This window comes from Fopius arisanus, unplaced genomic scaffold, assembly GCF_000806365.1.
Source record: "Fopius arisanus strain USDA-PBARC FA_bdor unplaced genomic scaffold, ASM80636v1 scaffold00004, whole genome shotgun sequence".
NCBI classification, from domain to species: Eukaryota; Metazoa; Arthropoda; class Insecta; order Hymenoptera; family Braconidae; genus Fopius; species Fopius arisanus.
In genome coordinates, this window is record NW_011887743.1 from 2,033,829 (window position 1) to 2,054,478 (window position 20,650).

A 20,650-nucleotide genomic window follows, 5' to 3' on the forward strand; every position below is an offset into this window, starting at 1 on the left:
TCCGAAAATTGGAACTAGAAAATTTGAATCCCTCCAAAATCCTCAAAGCCCAAGGAAAACATTTTTTCTAATACTTTTTCAAGACAAATTCATATCCCGCTGCTGAAAATTGGATTTTGTATTAAAATTCATACTCAATAAAAAACAATTCAATTTTTTTCGCTGATATACATTTCATGATAGAGAATATCAATTATATTTTATAACTACAACCATTTCGAATGGAAAACTCCCGCGCAGTTTAAAGATCTTTTCACGATAACAAAAAATTCTAAAAAAAAAATGATTTCCAAATTCCACTGAACCTTTCCCCAAACCAACACATCCCAATTATTCTCCACATACCCTTAACACACACATCCCCGACATCTTGCAGATTTCTACTCTTCAACTGCATACCCCCCCGTCAGACGTCGCTCCATGTCTCACCCCCTCACCCCCTCGAAAGATGAAACAGAATTCCCCGAATATATAAAATAAATTAAAAAAACTGGTCATCCACATATCTATAGAGAAAGAAATAGTTGCCGAAGTATCTTGGTTAGCATGGAGTGGATATGAGAGAAGAGAGTAATTTTGTTGGACGATCCGTTACATGCATATACAGTGTGAAAAAAAAGTCAGTGGCGCCTGCGATAAATACCTAAAGCCCAGACAGAAAAAAGGGGGCGACAGAGGGGAGGGGCTCAGGGGGTGGACGAAGGTACATGGTGGATAATGGGTTGATGGTGGGGATTGTTGCTCTGTGCTTGGACTCTGGTAGTGTTGGGTTGTGTGGTGCACGCGAGTGTTGTACGAGCCTTTGGTCGCCGGGGATTGACACAATAGGAGAAATATTTCGGCCTCAAATGAATAACCAATCAGTCATAATAAACGAACTATCACAATCTCCAGTGTCTATCAGTGATGATAATCAGGTACTGAGGAAATTCAACTCACTCGCTGTACCTTATACCGTGAATTTTTTATTATTCTGAGACATTTGGATAACACGTTTATTTGGAGAATTGAGTGCAACCGACCCGGTTTCACTCGGCTTATTTCTCTTTTTATTTCTTTATATTTTTTTTGTTTATTTTTTTTTATCTACGAGTTGATCTTTTTTGTGGCGTTTTTATTAATGCTCCTGATTGACAAGCCAAACCTCAATTTGAGCGGATGCTCCTCATCAAGAGCCAGGACAATTCGTAGAGTCAGGAATAAATTAAATTGGTGATAATGAATGGTCATTTGTCCATGATTTACTCATTATAAACAATTAGCAATCTGTCTACTTCACTCCATCATTTGGAATTAAATACTTTTAACATCTTCAATCTGCCTTCTGGCACGATATTTTTGGGATAGATGTCACATTATCGTGGCTCGTACAGTTCTCAACGTATCTGGCAGTGTGGGTTATTTATTATAATGTGTTGGTGTGCAAACTCAGTATTGGTCATCTAAATGTATGTGTGTGGGTGTCTGTAGAGTTAAAGTCATCGAATGTGTTGATGATATCTCAAAAGTATGTCTGAAATGTCTCATGATGTTTTCTGTGTGCGTGTGATGCGTGTAAAAGCCCGTGACGATTTTCTTTTTCTCCTGAGAATTTTTCGATGTGTTGGATCTCTTGCTTCTTGCCTCTTGCCTCTTGCCTCTTGCCTCTTTCCTCTTGCCTCTTGCCTCTTGCCTCTTGCCTCTTGCCAGTTTGTACATTAATGGCAAATAGGTGGGAGTAAGAGAGAAAATGGCGAGCTTATTTGATTTGCGGTGTGCGTTGTGCCCTCGAAGCTGCTCACGCACGTGCCCCCCTCCTTTACATGTTACATTTTATCTTGCTTCAGTTTAGGGGATTTCACTTGCTTTTATATATCCCCTCTCACCCCCTCGCTCTATATATACATATATATATATATATTTGTCTTTTTCTTTCTCTCCGTCGTTACCAACTGCGACCGTGACGCCTGTATGTCGCGGAGGATACTTTGACTCTGTTGCGCACTGTCAGTGACTTTCTTCGAGAATATTTTGACAAGATCTTCTTTTTATTTATATCATCATTGTGAGAGCCCCTAAAAACTCGAATGTTCATTAGGTTCGGATGGAATCATCTCGTTGAAATAGATATGTCGGGTAATGAGATGTAATGTTGCGAGGAAAAGTGCAGGAAGGAAAAAAGGAAAAGAGGAAACGAGGAAAAGAGGAAAATAGGAAAAGAAGAAAAGAGGAAAATAGGAAAAAAGGAAAAAGGATATGTGAATTGCGGTGAGAAAATCATTCTCGTATTTGCTCTCTCGATTGGATGTTCAACAGGATTATGCGAGTTATGAGTAGTTTTTGGTATGAGCTCTGTGATTTTTGTTTTTAGGGTGCCGGTAATTGCAGCGATTTTGATAGAGTGGAAATTGCTTTTAGGTGGTGCTCAGAAATCAGTGAGGATTCAATGAAATAATTATGTATTGGAAATTTGGAGAACATCATGTTGTCGTAGTCCAATTGATAAGGCAAACACGCAAAGGGGAGTCGATTATATAGAATCAATTGAATTCAATTCGAAATGCTAGTCGTTCGAGTTAGAGTTCTGCTCCAAAATATCTCTGGAGTGTGTCATGAGTACGATAGGACAATCGACACGTACACGTGTCGTCGACAGTCACATTATTTTTCTTATTATGAAGTTGTGGAGATTTCCTTGGTGATGACTTCCTCGAGTGACTCCCCTTCTTCAGGTTCTCGATTTGAGAATCATCACATTCATCCAGATTTATAAAAAAATATTTAATAGTTTGGAGATGAATTTTTGATTCAATGTCTCGGTGTTGGGAATTTAATAATTATTTTGCATCGCTGTTTGTGCACAAAGAATTAAAAACACGTGAGGGACTTGTTGATATCAGTGCTGCGCACTGTCAACACTATATTACCTACCTACCGTTTTATGAGTCAGTGTCAGATTACGTTTTGTGATGCTTGACACTTTATTGGTGAAGTCGATATTGCATCACGTTCCAACAAATTCAGTACTCTTGTGCCAGTGTCACATGTTAATAATCATTTGCCATGGTCAGCTTGAAGCTACTGATCAAATAAAACTAATGATTATCCATTGGATTGAAAAAAAGAATTAATGAAAGAATTTTAAAAATGTGATAAATCAATTTTTATTGTCGAAATGAATTTTTCTAGCGAAAAAATTAAAAAGTTTTCGTTTCGTCAGTGGAAAAATCATTGAGAGCACATATCTGATCGACCAATGGGATTTATCATTTTTTTTATTGAGTGGCATACAAAAATTCAGAATCCAGTCGAGCTCGTTGTTTTTTAATTATTCTAGTAAATAATCGAGAAATGGAAAAAATAATCAAGAATCTAGGAAATCTTTGCTATTTATCTGCGATATTATAATTATTTTTTTGCATTTGTAGGTTGATCTGAGGCAGGATACTATGAGAGAATGAATCCAATGAGTAATCGGATTGAGACTGAAATTCAATTTCCAGTTTATAGTTCGTGTTGAATGTGGACAAATGTGATCATGCATTCATCTATTATACCAATAGGTCCGCAATAATCAAGATTTAAATTCTCTGCATTATTCTCTGGTAAAAATTGAAGATGTTCAGTAGTAAATCGTCATTCAAGGGACAGGACATCTGGCCATTCATAAATATTATCTCGATGGAGCAAAGATTATGCCACAAACAGGAGTTTTCATGAGAATCCCGTCTTCCTTTGATTCGTTAATATTTTCCAATCGAGAATATCCAAATATCTTTGGTATTTTTATTTTTTTTTCAAGCCTAGCTCGTATATTTCACTGATTGTTTCAAAATCATTCTGAATTGTTGAATGTTAAAAACTCTGAGTGAAAATTGTAATTAAAATTCGAAAGAAGAATTTTATTTTTCAATCAGTAGACACATGAAAAAAATTGCAAATCTCTGAATCCAAGTCCCTAGATAGAATTCAATGTAATTTATGTTTATCATCGCACAAAAATTGATTACATCTGAATACTAATTAATTACAGGATATTTTACAGATTCCAAAGGTCCCCTCAACAATAACAGTACTTTAGCACTCGATTGTCCGACACTCTCATGGATTTTGGTTGAGGATAGAATACAAATCAATGCAAAAATTAATTAAAACATTAACTTGGACATAAAAGAAAAAAAAAATTATAATATCGTAAAATAATCAGAGTTCCATCACAAATCAGGTGATTATTGATTTGCAATTAATGGTATTGATGATATATTGAATAATTAATCTGGGGCTAAGTGATAGAATCAATAGCGTGTGGTGGAATTGATAATTGAAGTGAATGAGTGGAGTTCACAGATTACCCAGAGAGAGAAAAAAGAAAATACATTCAAGAGACAAGTGATCTCGTGCAATGCCGAGATGCTGCAATGATAATAAAGCAGTGAGCCCGGTGAGCACCAATAAAAAACGTACTGAAGATATTGTGCTCACGCCCAGTCGTTTTCCCATTGGTAATCCTTTGGAATTTGATATTAATAATCGTCCACTGCTGGAAAAATCCCACAGGAGATTACGTTGTGATCTCAGTCCAGTTCCAACTAATTCAAACGGAAGTCTCAGCATCAAGTTCCTTGGCTTGAAGGTACTATTTGTATTTGAAAAAATATCATTGTTGACTTTTAACGATGATACTCTCAAATCCTTTTATAGCTGAGATTATTATTTTCTTTTGTTTATTTATATTGGCGTGTTCTTCATATGATTTAACAATTAAGAGGAACCTCAATCCCAAATGGATTTGGGTCAAATTAAAAATGGTCATTCATTGAATAATTATTTCGGAAAAAAGAAAATTGCCCGTCATTTTTATTTTTATTTTTATTGCAGGATAATTTTGATTATTCTGGGATAATATAATTCTAATTGCACATGAAAAAATCTTAAAAAAAAAAAAATTGATTGGAGGATATTTCGTCTCGAAATCTTGTAAATTCTAGAAAATTAATTTCTTTTCTTTTTTTTCAATAGGCTGATAAAGGTCACCGCCAAGATCATCAGGTGAGCTCAGGTGGTGGAAGCTGCAGAGGCCGAGAAAAAGAACCAAAAAAACGTGCAGCTATAGGCAACGCAGTGCGAGGACTCTTTCCCTCTGGCCACACCAGACAGGACAGGTATAATGATGTCTGTATCAAACTTCATGGCTTCTTACATTGAAAAATACCAAAAGAAATTATTCATTTTTTTTATCTCTCGAGTATTATCACTTTCTTGTATAAATCGGTTCTGCATCAATTTATTTTATTTCAATTCTTCTATTAATTTACAATTCATTGACAGCCCTGTCGTTTCGTGAAACATTAGAATTTCGGTTTGAACATTTTATTACATCAAAGATATATATATATTGAGAGAACAAATTCATTATTAAATCAATATTTATTCAAACAAATTATTTTTTTTTTAATTCTTCAAATCAGTTCACTATAAAAACATTAATTGCCAGTCATTAATTGTACCCCGTCAATTTTTATTGGTTTTTTAAATTTCTGAGATTTTCGTCCGAAATTATTCACTCATTGAATTATTGATTTGAATTTGAACTCGTTGGCTTAAAATATTTATTATTAATAATTTGGCTTTTTTGAATGAACAAATTTTCCTTTTTGTTTGAGATTTTCAATTTTCAAATTTTTCATTACCTGTGGAATTTTCAAGAAAAAAAATTGACTTGTGGACATTTACTTTCAAACATTTTCAATTTCTTGAGTTTTCATCATTTTCCATTAGGTCAACGTCTTTAAATTTTCCACTAGCCTCCGGCAATGTCCAAAAATTATTTCTGAAAGGCATTTCGAATGACTTCAAATTTTATTATATTGGAATCGTAAATTACGGAGATAGAAGAATAAGTATTGACTGAATATTGAAATGTTCCATTCTCCTTCAGATTTTATGTAATAAATCCTCTTTATTTCAGAATAACAATGCTGATATATACATAAACAATAATGGAATGCAAATATCGCAATAAACACTGCACTACATAATTCTCTTTTGTATACAAAAAAACATTTACAGTCTGAAAAACATTTCCAAAAATTGACCGACCGCCTGCGAATTTCCTCTCATATATTTCCATAGAAATCCCCCTAAAACCATTCTTCCTTGCGAAGTACCTGGAGTATTTCATTATTTTCTACGAATATTTGTCTCCAATGCGTACAATACGCACTTACCCTTGCAACAGTTTCGTCTTAACGTCCACGTGAATAATGGTTTTCCGATTACTTGGCTCGTAAATTGACTTACCTAGAAGCCAACCCTCGAGAAGGTAACGAAATAAACTCTAAAACTTCTTGCAGGTATGAGACAACAAAACAGCGTGCGTCGGGGGGAACAGGGGGTGTGGGTCTGTCCGGCTTATGCCCAAAACTCCTGGCCAGTAGTAACGTCAGCACCGATACCGATACCCAGAGCGGCATTACCTTGGGGGTGGGCCACATAGCCAATACTGACCCGACAAATAGTTGCGGCGTCATTACAACCCAGCGTAATCACCGTCGCCAGCGCAAAATCGGCATAATAAATCCGTCAGGAAGTGGTGGTACTGGTGACAGTAAGAATTCAAATCGTAATTCAAATAAAAAACAATTAAGAAGAGAGACTGTGGAGTCCACGTTAATTACAAATGGTTTGGCGTCATCAAAAAAACAATCTCCATTGGTGAATCAGGATCAAACAAGTGATACCGGTTGTAGCGATGTGGAAGAGGTATCATCAACTAGTGAAGCTATGTCCAGAATACCCAGTTTCAGTTCAACACCGCCCACGCCAATTGATCTAGTTAAATCTAGAAAAGTAAGTACTGAAGAGGAAACTGTGGATAGAGTATCCCCAATGGACTCGGATTCACGATTGATTGATGAGAATCTAATAAGAAAATCAAACTCCTCCCAAGAGCGACATTCAGACACCCTGGAATGTACCAAAACGTCGACTCCAGTTCGAAAAATTTCCTTCAAAACACTCGATGGCGACAATAAACGCTCGAAAACAATTTCGAATTACTCTCGATCAATGGACACCGATAAACAGCCGTCATCCATTACAAAACAAGAAACAAAAATCAAGAATGAGACTAAAGAGAAACGAAAAACCTCCGTAGATACAACATCGCAGATTCCAAAGCGAAAGATTTCGAGTGAAGCGACAGAAACTGATTCATCAAAAAAATCCTTATCATCGTCATCGAGAAACGACGATCAAGTCAATGATGGAACTGAAAAATTCAAATTTTCAACGATGAAGAACATGAGATTTATGATGGCTGATGTAACGGGTGAATCAGCGATGACTGGAAAAGAAGAAGAGGCGAAAGATATTTCCTCTATTGATGTTACATCAATTGACGTGGAGGAAACAGTGACAATATACGAGGATGACAATGGTACGAGTATAAGTGATATTGTAGCAGCTCAAGCACTTCGAGAATCCTTGAGTAAACTTGGTAAAGTTCCTCCACTCGATACTGAACAAGAATCAGAATTAGAACTTCCTCAAGTATCAAAATCCATCGATCCCATAATGAATACAAGAAAAACTGAATCGGAAATTATTCACAATGATCAGAAGGATACATCTGTCCAGGAAGAGACTGTTGAGGGATTCATAGGTCCACTATTAGACGAAAATTTTAAGGCTGATGCCACTAAATTGACTCAAGAGACAATGACCATGGAGGATGTAAGGAATTTAATGATGAAAGTTAAGGTGCAGACTGTTGAAGACGATGGTGATGACGAAAAGGCAATTGGTATCTCTCCAGACGAGAGATTCTTAAAATTTGAGGAAGAAATTGGTCGAGGAAGTTTCAAGACTGTTTATCGTGGTCTGGATACTCAGACTGGAGTTGCTGTAGCCTGGTGTGAACTTCAGGAGAAAAAACTTAATAAAACAGAGCGATTGAGATTTCGAGAAGAGGCAGAGATGTTAAAGGGACTTCAGCATCCCAATATCGTACGCTTCTATGACTACTGGGAAGTCACTCTAACTCGTAGAAAATACATTGTTCTTGTGACTGAGTTAATGACGTCAGGTACTCTCAAAACATACCTTAGGCGCTTTAAAAAATTGAGCCCCAAAGTCGTTAAATCATGGTGTCGACAAATATTAAAAGGTCTAGCTTTTCTTCACTCTCGATCACCTCCAATAATCCACCGAGACCTCAAATGCGACAACATCTTCATCACAGGACCAACTGGTCATGTAAAAATCGGTGACTTAGGCTTGGCAACATTGAAAAACCGTAGCTTTGCGAAGAGTGTAATAGGAACACCCGAATTCATGGCACCGGAGATGTACGAGGAACACTATGACGAGTCAGTGGACGTTTATGCCTTTGGCATGTGCATGTTGGAGATGGCAACGAGTGAATATCCATACTCGGAGTGTACTGGACCAGCTCAAATCTATAAACGTGTAGTCTCTGGTGTGAAACCTCTCTCTTACGACAAAGTAGAGAATCCCGAGGTTCGTGAGATTATAGAAATGTGCATAAGACTAAAGAAAGAAGAGAGGCCACTTGTCAAGGATTTATTGAACCACGAATTTTTCGCTGAGGACGTTGGACTGAAATTGGAAATGGTATCACGTGATACTGCAGTTGCTGATACCGAATTATCACGCGTTGAGTTTAGATTACGTGTTTTGGATCCAAAGAAACGTAGTAATAAGCATAAAGAGAATGAAGCCATTCAATTTGACTTTGATATTCAATCCGATAATGCTGAGGAAGTAGCACTTGAGATGGCTAAATCAAGTTTGATACTTGAAGAAGATGCGAAGGTTGTAACGAAGATGTTGAAATCACAAATTGCTGGATTACTTCGTGATCGTGAAGATAGAAAATCCAAGGAGGAGAAGGAACGTCTGGACAGAGAAGCTGTTGTAGATAATCCCCCTAATTTATTGCAACAGGTGCAGGTGCAGCAGATACAACCTCAACAGCAGATGCAACAGCAGAATCAACCGCAGCAACAGTCACAGCAGTCTTCACAGTCGCAGCTGCAATCTCAATTGCAACCACAGCTGCAGGTACAGCAACAGACTCAGCAGATTCAGCCACAACAGCAGCAGCAGCAGCAGCAGCATCACCACCATCATCACCACCAACAACAGCATCATCAACAGCAACAACAGCAGCAGCAACAGCAGCAGCAGCAGCTGAGTATGCAAATGCAAGGACATATTCAGATGCAACCCCAGATCCAAGCATCAATGCAGTCTCAGATTCCCCAACAACCTCAGACAATTCCTGCAAACACTCAGCAGAGCATGCAACAATCGTTGCAACAGAATATGCAACCACAGCAGGTGCAGATGGTTCAGCAGCAGGCAATGATGACACAACAGACAACAGCCGTTGTACAGCCTCAACAAGCTCAGCAAATGGCGCAAGTTGGTGCAGGAAGTCAGCCTCAGGTATATCAACAAATTCAGTATCCAACACAGGGCCAACAACCGCCACAGTACACCCAGCAGATTGCCCAGGCGTTGAGTGCAAATACATCTCAGTGCTCAACACCACAGACTATTCAGGGACCACCTCAATTCCCTCAGATCATTCAAACTGGTGTTTCACAGCAGGCACATGTCCAGCAGCAACAGCAGTATGTACAAATTAATCAGATGTCTGTACAGCAGCCGGGACAGGTACAATCTCAGATACAGTTGAATCAACCTCAACAGCAGGTTCAGCAGGTTCAGCAGGTACAACAGGTTCAGCAGGTTCAACAGGTTCAGCAGGTTCAACAAGTTCAGCAAATTCTTCAGCAAGGTCAAACTCACATGCAGTACGCACAGGGACAGATGCAACAACCACAATTATCTCATCAAATAATATCGAATCAGATGAATCCAACGCCAATACAGGTACAGCAGCAGTACTATCAGCAAGGTGCTACTATTTATCAACAGAATATTCAACAGCAAGTGTATCATTATCCCAGCAATTCCAACGCTCCGACTCACTGCAATACCAATCAATCGACGTCTCAAACGTATGTGCAAGTATCGAACACTCCTGTGCACGTGACACCGTCCCAGGGATTTGTTCAAACCAGTCAGTCTCAGCCTCTTGGTCTGACCAGTGTTCAGAACAATCAGGCAACTGGACAATTATCTAATACCGTGCAGAACCAAAATATTACCACCGGACAGGCACAAGTGATGATGCAAATGCAGTATACACAGGCTAATCAAATTCAAGGGAGTAATCCTAACATAATTCCTACACAGCAGAGTATTCAACCTCAACAGGCTCAAATACAATCACACATGCAGACTCAAGTTCAGGCGCAGTCTCAGGTCCAAGCTCAAGTCCAACAACAAGTTCAATCTCAATCCCAAATTCAGCTTCAGGAAGCTATTAAAATGACTTCCTCCCAGGGTTCATTGACAAAACAAGATACAATGGAATCTGTTACTTCTTTGACGTTTGATGGATCGCAAAATCTTCAGCAGGAGCAATCAGGATCTTCAGCCCCATACGACAATCAATCTGAGAACTCGGAGAGTGTTGCTGCACCAGAGAGAAGTAGAGTCAAACGATCAGGCACTAAAAGGAAGAAACCGGGAATTAAGTTGACGGTTTTATCGGTGAGCAATGCAGAGAGCCAGTCCATGACTGTTGAATGCCAGTTGGATACTAGTAAACAGAAAACTGTTACGTTCAAGTTTGATAGAGATGATATGGTGCCATTGGATATTGCTAATAAATTGATTGCTGAGAATTTGTTGCCTCAGACACAGTGTGAGACGTTTACGGAGCTGATTGAGGACATTGTGAAGCAATTGAGATTGGATCCTTCTAGGAGCTTGCCTCTGGTGGCTCACGGACCCCCGGATCAATCAGCTGGTGGCAGTCCAGTGACCAGTCGGAGACCTAGAGATAGAGATCACAGTCTCGACCCATCGAAGGTAAACTTGGCTTTTATTTTTTATTATTATTTGTCTTTTAAATCATTACTGGGAGGGTTAAGGTATCACTGATCCTTCTATCTATTTCTCTCTTTAACTTCAAGCATAAAATCATGAAGCAAACTAATTCCATCAATTTCTCCACAAATTCTTGAAGATCTATCCGCTTCAGAAATAAACAGAAATGAGGGACATTGGGTCTCTTTAAATTGTCGGGTACATTTGTACTCACATTTTCTTTTCGACGTTCGAAATTCATTGAGTTTCGACACATGTCTAGATTAATCATAAATTATTCTTTTAATTGGGTATACAAAAACCCTGTATGTCATTTTTGGAACGCAGCAGGTCAGACATGGTTCACTGACTCGTCAGAGCAGCCATCGATCTTCCTACAAAGCTCATCGTAGGCATCGATCGGTGAGTTTTCAAGCTCCCCTATTCCAGATTTTCCTCCTTCAATCTTGAGGTTTTTTATGTTCTTCTGAGTGTATGTTTATTTATAATCTCGTCAAGTTTTTATTATTTGATTTCTCCACAAGATTTTTTTCCCCTATGCAATTTTTTGTGCAATTTATCGATTTGAATGAAGGTTTTATATTGCTTTTCGTTTCCTCAAAAATGTCTTCTCTAATTTTTTTATTCTTCATTTCTGCGATACATTTCAGTCGGTTAATTTTCTTGGATCTCGAATTCTCTGTCTTTCTCATTTTAATACGATATCAGATCGACGTTTTTATTTAATGATCTATTTAATAAGTTCTCTTGGTGAATATTAAAATCATAAATGGTCTTTTGCCATCCCAGGATTCACTCACTGATCATTTATTTCTACTGTTCTAACTATCAAAACAATTCAAAAATTAATAATGAGAGTTTTGATCAGTCACAGACTAGTTGTTAATCAAATGATTTTCTCAACGATGAGCAGGATTACGAGAAAAAAACTCAAAAAACATTATTTTTGTAGAAAAATCTCCAAATCCGTGGATTCTCCCCTGGATTTCTCTCATAGGTCCTATAGCTCCACTATGCAAGTCATAATTACTAATATTCTCCGTATCACCTTGAATTCTTTCATCACTTTGTTTTCGAACTATCTTGTATATTTTGGATTTATTCAATTTATTCAATTGACGATATTCCTATCCTTGCTATCACTGAACCCAAAAATTACGTTTTCTCGATTCTCTTTATTTATAATTTTAGAGAGACGAGACCTCGAACTCAGCTTCTTCAAAGATCCTTCCAATCGATCAAATAATGTCGCAAATAGGATCGACACAAGTGGATAAAACTCCAGCAAGTGTGACATCTTGTGAAGGTCCAAATACCACTGAAAATAGTACTTCAGAGGAAATTTCTCGACGTTCATCTACGTCAACCCAAAATACAGATACACTCACCCCAGTGAACGTTCCCAGTGATTCCAACGAGAACTACGAGAGCGTGGGGTCTGAGGAGACACTTCTAGAACCCAACAACAGTTCACTGGAGGATACTGGCGAGATCATCACAAGGCCCATGCTCCCCGTCACTGTAGACCAATCTCCAACAGCAAAAAAATCTGGAGAAGATGCCGCTCGTGAAATGAATCCACCCATAACATTGTCAACACTTCCTGATGATTCCCAGGAGTTTACATCAGAAGTTCCTGAAGAATTACTCTCAACATCAGAACCTAAATCGAAAATTCTACCCATGAGAAAAATTTCCAGGTTTCTGGTGAGTCCAGTGGCTGAACAGAAGACAATATCTGGGGATTTGGAGAACGTAACCGTCCATGAAAAAATTGCAACACCAGTCCAATCAATATTACTCCCACCCGTCGACAACATTCAGCATATTCAAAAACACGAGGTGGATGTAAAATCAATGGAGATACGATCTGGAGGTACTGAATTTATTCATCAAGACTCAGTGAATAATCAACAGATTAATCAATTAAAATCAATGCAACAGCTTAATCAGTTGTCAACTAAAACTGCAGTTGTTACGCAAACAAAACAAGAAACTGTAATGGTTGTTCAAACCACAAATTTATCTCAGAACCCGCAGCTAATTCAAAATATCCAGAACGTTCAGAATGTCCAGTATCATCAAAATAATGGAGTTGTGCAGCAAAATACTGGAATTATCCACCAAACTGGAATCCAAACAAATGACAGTGTTCCACATATTCAGAATGTTTCGAGTAAACAATATCAAACAGAAATATCACATACAATTCAACAAGTGACTCAACCAGATCAAGTGGTTCAGCAAAATCAAGTGCATCAGATAAACCAAATGATAGACATTAATCAAATGCAAATGCAGCCTCAAATATCTCAGAATATCCCTCAGCACATGATTCATGATCAGAATCAGACGAGTCAGCATCAGCAGCAAATGCAACAACATTTCGTTCAATCCATTCCCCAGCAGATGCAACCTCCACAGCAGAGTCAACCCGTTCAACAACAATACGTCATTCTTTCGGGTCCTATGGGTCAAATTCAAGGTAATAATGTTGAAGACTGGAGCAGAAGGGCTTCAAATATATCCACAGACTCCCAAGGGAATGTAGAAATCAATCCTCTTTCGAATCCACCAATATCTCATCCACAAAATGATCAATCGACTCCATTGTCTCACGAGCATCATTACCAGAATCTCCATCAGAACTTCCCTCAGACGATGCAGCCAACACTGCAGGATACTCCGAAAATTAAAGCAAAAGAGGTGTCATCAACTCTACCAGATCTTGCTCAGAACCTTGCTAATATTTTATCGAATCCAAAAACAAAGTCAACCACTCCACACAATGCTACACCTCACGATCCGTCAAACATTATTAATCAACCGACAACGTTGTCTACTCTACATTCAGAGCAATACTTCCAACCAATTCAACCTGAAGTACCTCAACAACTTCTCACGCAAGTACAACAGCAAAATTTTCAAATTCAACATCAAAATTTCCAAACTATTAATCATGGTCAAATGCAAATACATACGATTCAGCAGCAAACGCATTCTCAGCAGAGTGATATAAATAATATGCAGCAGCTGAATCATCTCCAGCAACAGCAGCACCAATCCCAAACATTGCTCCAACCTGTGGTTCAGTCTCAACAATCAGTCCCTCAGGAGAGCCAACAAATTCAAAATCAGGTGGAGATGAATTTGCTGAACCAGAATATAGTGGTAGGACAATGGGTTGTGCCAAACTATCCAGCGAATCAGAACATTCAGCACGTGATTCAACCAGTTCCAGTACAATATGTAAAACCGATTCAAAGTGTTGCCCAGCCTATTCAGCAAGTTCCATCCCAATTATCACAGGAGCATCAAGACATCCAGATGGATCAGCTCCAGCAGCACTTGCAATTGAGACTGCCCGATCACCATAAAACCGAGACAGATTCAGCGATTGATGTTGGCAGCATCAGCAGACGTACAAGCTCGGATTGTCAAATGATGTACGAGACAGATACAACTATTTCAAGTAGAGACATCACACCTGAGCATACGATAATGGAATCCTCAGACTCAGTTTATCACTCGTTGCCTCAAGCAATTGTCCAGAATCATTACAAGCTTAGCCAACAAAATTCATTGGATAAACCAGCGGAAATATCGAGCCCTGGTCCACAGACTATTGCTGATCTCCAGCAAAAACTATCACAACTGACTAGTCAACCCTCAGAATCACTTAACGTTGGCACTCCACCCATGAGTCATCCAGTAACACCCCATGGGCCTCCTGGAACTACATTATGCGATACGTATCCCCAATTGATCCAGAATAAAATAATTCCCAATGTCACAGCTATTCCATCACAAGTTCAACCACTGAGTCCATTATCACCTCAAGCAACTGTTCACTCTGGACAAATTCATGTGGAGCCAACTGCTGTCACAGGTACTCCCAATATTTCCAGCATGACTTGGAATGAAGATCAAGGTTCTCAGGCAATTATGAATACCCCTGACGCAGCTTCTACAGACAGTCCAATTCCATCAGGAGATACTGTCTCCAGTCCCAGTAAAGAAAATGTAAAAAATATCCGAGCTCCAAGACCTGGATCGAGGCTACAAGAATTGGAGCAAGAGCTTGCCAAGATTCATCATAAATGTACAGGGCTTCCTACATCTTCTCCACAGCCATTGACCCCTCCAATGGCTGGTGTACAAGGAATTCCTTCTCTAAATGCTCAGTTACCCTCGCAATCATCAGCCCAACCGCTTTTCACTTCAGTCGTTCCAGTATCTGCAATTCCAGTGGGCACCGTTGCACCGTGCATTGTCTCCAGTAATTCTGGATCCAACACGCCCGTTCACCTGGAGTTACACGGAGAAACAGCAGGGCAGAATCAGCCTGTGAGAAAAGTTTCAAGATTCATGGTATCTAAAGTGTCTGGACCACCGTCTGGAGAAGGATTAGTGGGAATTCAAGGGCAAATAGTTGATATTCAGAAGCAATCGATGATGCAGGATATGGGACATCATTACGTTGATGATTTCCAGCAGCAACCACCGGCAGTAGTCCTGCAAAGCCGAGAGGGTTCTATGCCCCCAGGATCATCGATTCAACTGGGATTATCTATTGAATTGGAAAAGGAAGAGAGAAAACAGTTGACTCCGAGTGATGAATATCAATTGTTGATTAAAAGACAGACCTTGGAGCTTGAGTGTTTGCAGAGGAGACACAGAGAGGAGCTTGAACGTTTCCAACAACATCAGCTTCAGTTGTTGATTCAGCAACAGCAGCAGGCAAGTGCCATTGCCCACCATCAGCATCATCCTCTTTTATATCACACTGTTGCTACCACTGTCCCATCGAGACCTCATGGTGTCGAAGATTATGTGATGTTTAGCACAGCTCCACAAGCCTCGTTCCGCCGAATCTCTGGTTATGTTCCAGATACTGAAGAAACTCTTCGATTAGCAACCCAGAAACTCAAGCAAGCCAGTCAACCCGCCTCTGGAATATCTCATGCTTATGTTATTCCTATTCCTGTTATGTCTGAGAGCTCTCACAAATCTTTTGCTATTCAGGAGAGTGAGTGCATTGGAAGCACTAATGGATCGACGATCAGTCATCCTGGGTACCAGTTCACTTCTATATTACCTGATGCAACCAATATGACGTCGGGAATTGGATCGATTATTCAGGCAACACCTGTATCGAATTCTGCAGGATCTTCAGGAGTTGGTGGTGCTGCTGGTGGTACTGGTTACGTACATTATCACGATTCACATTCTGCTAATTTTCAGACTTTCAGTTATACTCCCCATGGGGGATTTTTCCTGCCTCCTGGGTACAGACTAGTTTACGCACCTCCTGAGACTTCGCAATCGCAATCCCAACCGGAGACTCCGGCTACGCCGCATCATAGTGGTTCCCATAATGGGACACCACCTGGGGAGCCTCAGGGACATGAGAATTTACAGGGAAATAACAGTGAGCAGTGAAAATATTGGGGATAATGAGGTTCAATGGAGAATCGGAAATTTTCAATTTCAATATTCAAGAGTTGATCAAAAAATAATATGGCACGTATTCTTATTCGCTTCAAAGATATTTGAATTAACTGATTCTGAAGAGAATGAATGTCATGCCCCGAAATTTCTATATTTTAATGCACATTTTATCTCGGAAATAATTGATTTAAAGAAAGCATGTCAAGAATTGTTTGTTTTTTTTTTAGCCACTTAAATTCTTCCACAGAGAATGTCATTCGCCATGATCTCGGAATGTTTTATGGAAATACACTCACGGAGAATAGTAAATCCCTACCAAAAATTGCTGTTTTATATTTTTAGGAATTCTGAAATATTAAAAAATGCGAAAATTTTTATTCGCAATTCGAACGTCGATCGATAATAAATTGAAAATTTTCCAATGTTCTTTCACTCCTAATTGATCATTGTTGCTGAGAGCAGTTCTTCTCAAATGTGCCACTGTTTAAAAAGAAAGAGACGAGAAAAAAAAACAATTAGAAAATCGGATCGCTGAGTAGAAATTAATGGATTGAATAAATTCATTGAAAGGACGAATTGCACAGAGAATTAATGAAGTAGAGAGAGAAACATAGATTTTAATTATATAAAAGAATTAGCTCGAAACGTTCGCACGTGATATATATATTTGTAATTGAATTGTGTGGAATGATTAAGTGTTGGCTTTAATGTCAGAAAAGAGAATCGAATGACGAGAATTTTCCAATTGTAAACGATTAATGAGTGAATTTGTCTGCTTTTTTTTTCTTTCGGTAAAACTGATAAATTAGTTTTTTTTTTTTCGTTTTCAATTGAAAGAAGGTATGATTCATGATTTGTGCAGGCCTCAACTAGTCCTTACGATCGAAATGGCTTATGAACAATTCGCCATTATCCTCGGAGAAAAAAAAAAAATGTAAGTGTAAAAGTGTTTTTAAATAATGAGATAATGAGTGCTTGATAGATTTCGTTTATCTTGAGAGCTAATTAAAGATGTACGAATGACCATAATGTTTTTTTTTATGAGTGCGAGATGAATGAATGTATGAGGACGATTAAATATAGTCACTGTTATGCTTTAATGTATTTTCTAGCAATTTTAAAAATTACTTCAATTAAAGAAAACCAATAAGATGTGTTACTAGTTAGATATACCCATATTTTCGCTCCTTTATTACATACTATACTGAATTGTATGACCTTTTTTCCTTCTTTTTTTTATGGTTCGCTGGTCCGATGAATGCAGCTGTGAAAACGAATTAAACACGAATTAAAAATGGCAATAGGATAATCCTCTAGAATTTCCGATATGAATTTTTCCAATGAGAGAATTCCAAAGTATTCTACAGATAATGTGATTTTATATTAAAAAAAAACCAGTTAAAAATATTGAGGCGATATTCATGTTCTATTTTTCAATATTCTGAATCGAAACTACTTTTTATTTATATATATTTTATTGTGCTTGTTTATAATAATGAAAATGTCGTGATGGTTTAGGAAAATTCGTGTCCATAATTCGGATAACTTTTTCTGTAGAATATGTCAGAAATTCTTCATGAGATTGTCCTATAGAAATTTTTATAGGGAATTCTAAAGATTTTATGAATTCTGATGATGTGGGGCCTGATGCAATGGCATTTTCCAACTTTAACAATCCACATTTTCCCTCAACAGAAAAATTCCATTAGAAGTATTATAGGGCCTTACTTTGCAGATAAAAGATTTTTCAATTTCTCTGTAAATTTCAAATGTCTCTCCACCGAAGTTAATGTGCAATATGACACTCTCTTCCATTAGGTTTTGCAATTCCGTTGAATTGTTGATAAATATCCTCAATTCAATTCAACTAGAGTTTATCCATTTTAGTGAAAGCGTTTTTTTGTTCAGTTTTTGTTCTTTATGTTGAGTAATATTTTCATAATGTATTGTTTCTATCGTTTTCGGATATTTCTATTGAAAATTATTTTAATGTTCAGTTTAATCAATTTATTTAACTGTTTTATTGTGAATTTCATTCGGTCTTTTTATTTAATTTTTGTTCTGACTTTTAACTATTTATTATTTAAATCAGAAGAGCGACTATTGCCGTCATATTTTAGTTCTGGTCTTCGTAGGTAATAATTTCTACAAGATACAATTCACGTTCGTCCGAAAAAATGTGACTGAATCAAGACTGTTATTCTTATTTAATTTTGGGAATTTTAATAATTGTAGTGTTGTAATGGTAATAAAAAAAGCAGGTCGACCTTGATATGCGACAGATCATTCCTTCATGGATTATGAATATTTTTTCCCTCTCTCAATCAATTCCATTGACAACAAATAACGAAAGGTCCATGCCTATAGGAAAATTTAATTTTAGTAAAGACAATTTCTTCGCAAAAAGAAAATATTATACAACAAAATATTATATAAATATATAAAATTATAAAATATTAGAATTTACCGAATGTATCCAAATATTTCGGGACTTCCCCGTAAAGACGCGGGTTAAATTGTATTTTTTAAAAATTATTACTTTGTTCTCGAGTTGCAAAAAAATCTGCAACTTTCCATGCGGTTCTGGAATAAATGGGAGAAGCTCAAATTAAAAATTAACTAATAACTATACCAGTCCTTCTGTTGATTTTAAAAATATTTTTTAAACTCACTGCGAAGTATCAATTGTCTCTATCAATTTACCTGAAAATAAATCATTAAAATTAAACTTTGATATATATTTCGTAAATCTCTGATAAAAAAAAGCGTTAAAAAATATTACTAATAATAATTACTGATAATAATTAATGATAATGAAATTACTTTGTCTTCTCCGTTCTTCGAGTAAATCGAATTCACTTCAAGGTCGAAATATACATTGTATAAAATGACGTAAAATATACATCTTAGTTTATTCTATCTAGTTACAAAAAATTCATAATTATTTATTATAAATTATGAGGTTTATCCGGCGTATAAAATTGTAGATCGATGCTTATACTTTATTTTCGACTCTATATCCTTAAATGTTGATTATTCATCGATGATTCCGGATGATTACGATTACGTGGAAAGTTATCGTTCTCTCGATGTCCTGAAATGACAATAATTTTTCTGTAAAAGTCTGAAATAGTTGCATAATTTTGGAAAATGTCTAGAATAGCTCCACTCTAGAAAACTTTTGTTGTTATAATATTCAACGTCAGTGGACGATGTAAATAGTTAGAGGAAAATGAGAAAACCTGAGAGGTTGAGAATGAAAAAACAGAGGAACAAAAACAAATCAAGATCTTACCATCCCCTGGGCAGCATAAAAAAATACGTCTGCATAACCTGATCTTCAAATAGAATCATATCGAGTCTTTCTTCGTGCATAAGCCCCCATGCAGGCGAAAAATCCAACGATCCCGATAACAAGTCCAATAATTAATGCCAAAGTATCACCGAAATCGAATCCATGAGATGCTGCCGCGGAATTGGCATTCGCCAATAGTGTAATAATTAATAACCAGAACATGTCTTAATTAACGTCACCAAAGCCCAATTGTTTTTACAATCGATTGATCCGGTAATTAATTATAGGAAAAAGGTGAAAAAATAAGGCCAAAATACAGATCTGTCGTCAATAACAGCAACAATACGGTAATTAGGAATTGCACTGTTGATGGAGGGCGCCACACGCAATGCTGGGGTGTTTTTTTTTTATTAACCAAGTTTTTATTGCAATGCTGGGGTGTTTATCAAGTCGACGGGGTGGATTTTATTTTCTGCGGTGTGAATGCTTTTTGTTTTTTATTTGTTTAACTGAAATTTAGCCAACTGTACAACGTGCGGAAGAGGGAAACCATATCTTGTGGAATTTCAATGAAAAAAATTATTTAATATGTTGCAGATATACCACTAATAAAAATATTATTTACAGAATGAGCGCGTTGTCTTAATGGTAACGTGCTTGCCTACCACGCCGACGGCCAGGGTTCGATCCCGCCGTCTTTCATTTTTTTTTTTTATAAATAATTTCAATTTTATCTTTTTTTAATTGGTTAATCAATCTAAATATCGTTTAAACACTGAATTTTTGAAAAGCAGAAAGATATCCTGTGAAATTGACAAATTAACAATTTTTTAAAACGATACGTTTGCAAAATATATACTCCTAATGAAATTTAATTATTGTTATAGTGCGTTATCCTAACGGTAACGCGCTCGGCTACCACGCCGACGGCCAGGGTTC

The 20,650-nt window shown here is 37.4% G+C and overlaps 1 protein-coding gene and 1 long non-coding RNA gene across 12 annotated transcripts; one reads left to right on the plus strand and one right to left on the minus strand.

Annotated features, from left to right (window-relative positions):
• Positions 1–746: 746 nt before the first annotated feature.
• Wnk (Wnk kinase) lies at positions 747–17,584 on the plus strand. 9 transcript variants are annotated; one of them, XM_011315341.1, is made up of 8 exons: positions 751–917; positions 4,025–4,204; positions 4,327–4,612; positions 4,999–5,141; positions 6,333–10,947; positions 11,293–11,367; positions 12,157–16,143; positions 16,210–17,584. In XM_011315341.1, the coding sequence occupies exons 3-8, from the start codon at positions 4,382–4,384 to the stop codon at positions 16,405–16,407; spliced, it is 9,249 nt and encodes a 3,082-aa protein (XP_011313643.1). In that variant the 5' UTR covers positions 751–917; positions 4,025–4,204; positions 4,327–4,381; the 3' UTR covers positions 16,408–17,584. The 9 variants fall into 9 exon arrangements, with proteins under 9 accessions (XP_011313645.1, XP_011313643.1, XP_011313641.1 ...); XM_011315339.1 differs by adding an exon at positions 3,408–3,584 and having other exon boundaries at positions 752–917; positions 12,157–17,584; XM_011315336.1 differs by adding an exon at positions 3,408–3,542 and having other exon boundaries at positions 752–917; positions 12,157–17,584.
• Positions 17,193–20,100, minus strand: LOC105273077 (uncharacterized). Of its 3 annotated transcripts, none has more exons than XR_892879.1 (4): positions 19,712–20,100; positions 19,240–19,510; positions 18,884–19,119; positions 17,193–18,777 (listed from the first exon to the last, which is right to left on the minus strand). It is a non-coding gene; the product is annotated as an uncharacterized lncRNA (long non-coding RNA). The 3 variants fall into 3 exon arrangements; XR_892880.1 differs by having other exon boundaries at positions 17,193–18,999; positions 19,089–19,119; positions 19,712–20,098; XR_892878.1 differs by having other exon boundaries at positions 17,193–19,119; positions 19,712–20,098.
• Between the last annotated feature and the right edge of the window lie 550 nt (positions 20,101–20,650).

What these genes read in the sequence shown, in the direction of transcription:
- Wnk (XM_011315339.1), top strand. Translation starts at nt 4,382, where the DNA reads ATGCCGAGATGCTGCAATGATAATAAAGCAGTGAGCCCGGTGAGCACC. An exon ending in TCAAGTTCCTTGGCTTGAAG is followed by an intron (nt 4,613 to 4,998) that starts GTACTATTTGTA and finishes TTTTTTCAATAG; the next exon opens with GCTGATAAAGGTCACCGCCA. An exon ending in ACAGTCTCGACCCATCGAAG is followed by an intron (nt 10,948 to 11,292) that starts GTAAACTTGGCT and finishes TTTGGAACGCAG; the next exon opens with CAGGTCAGACATGGTTCACT.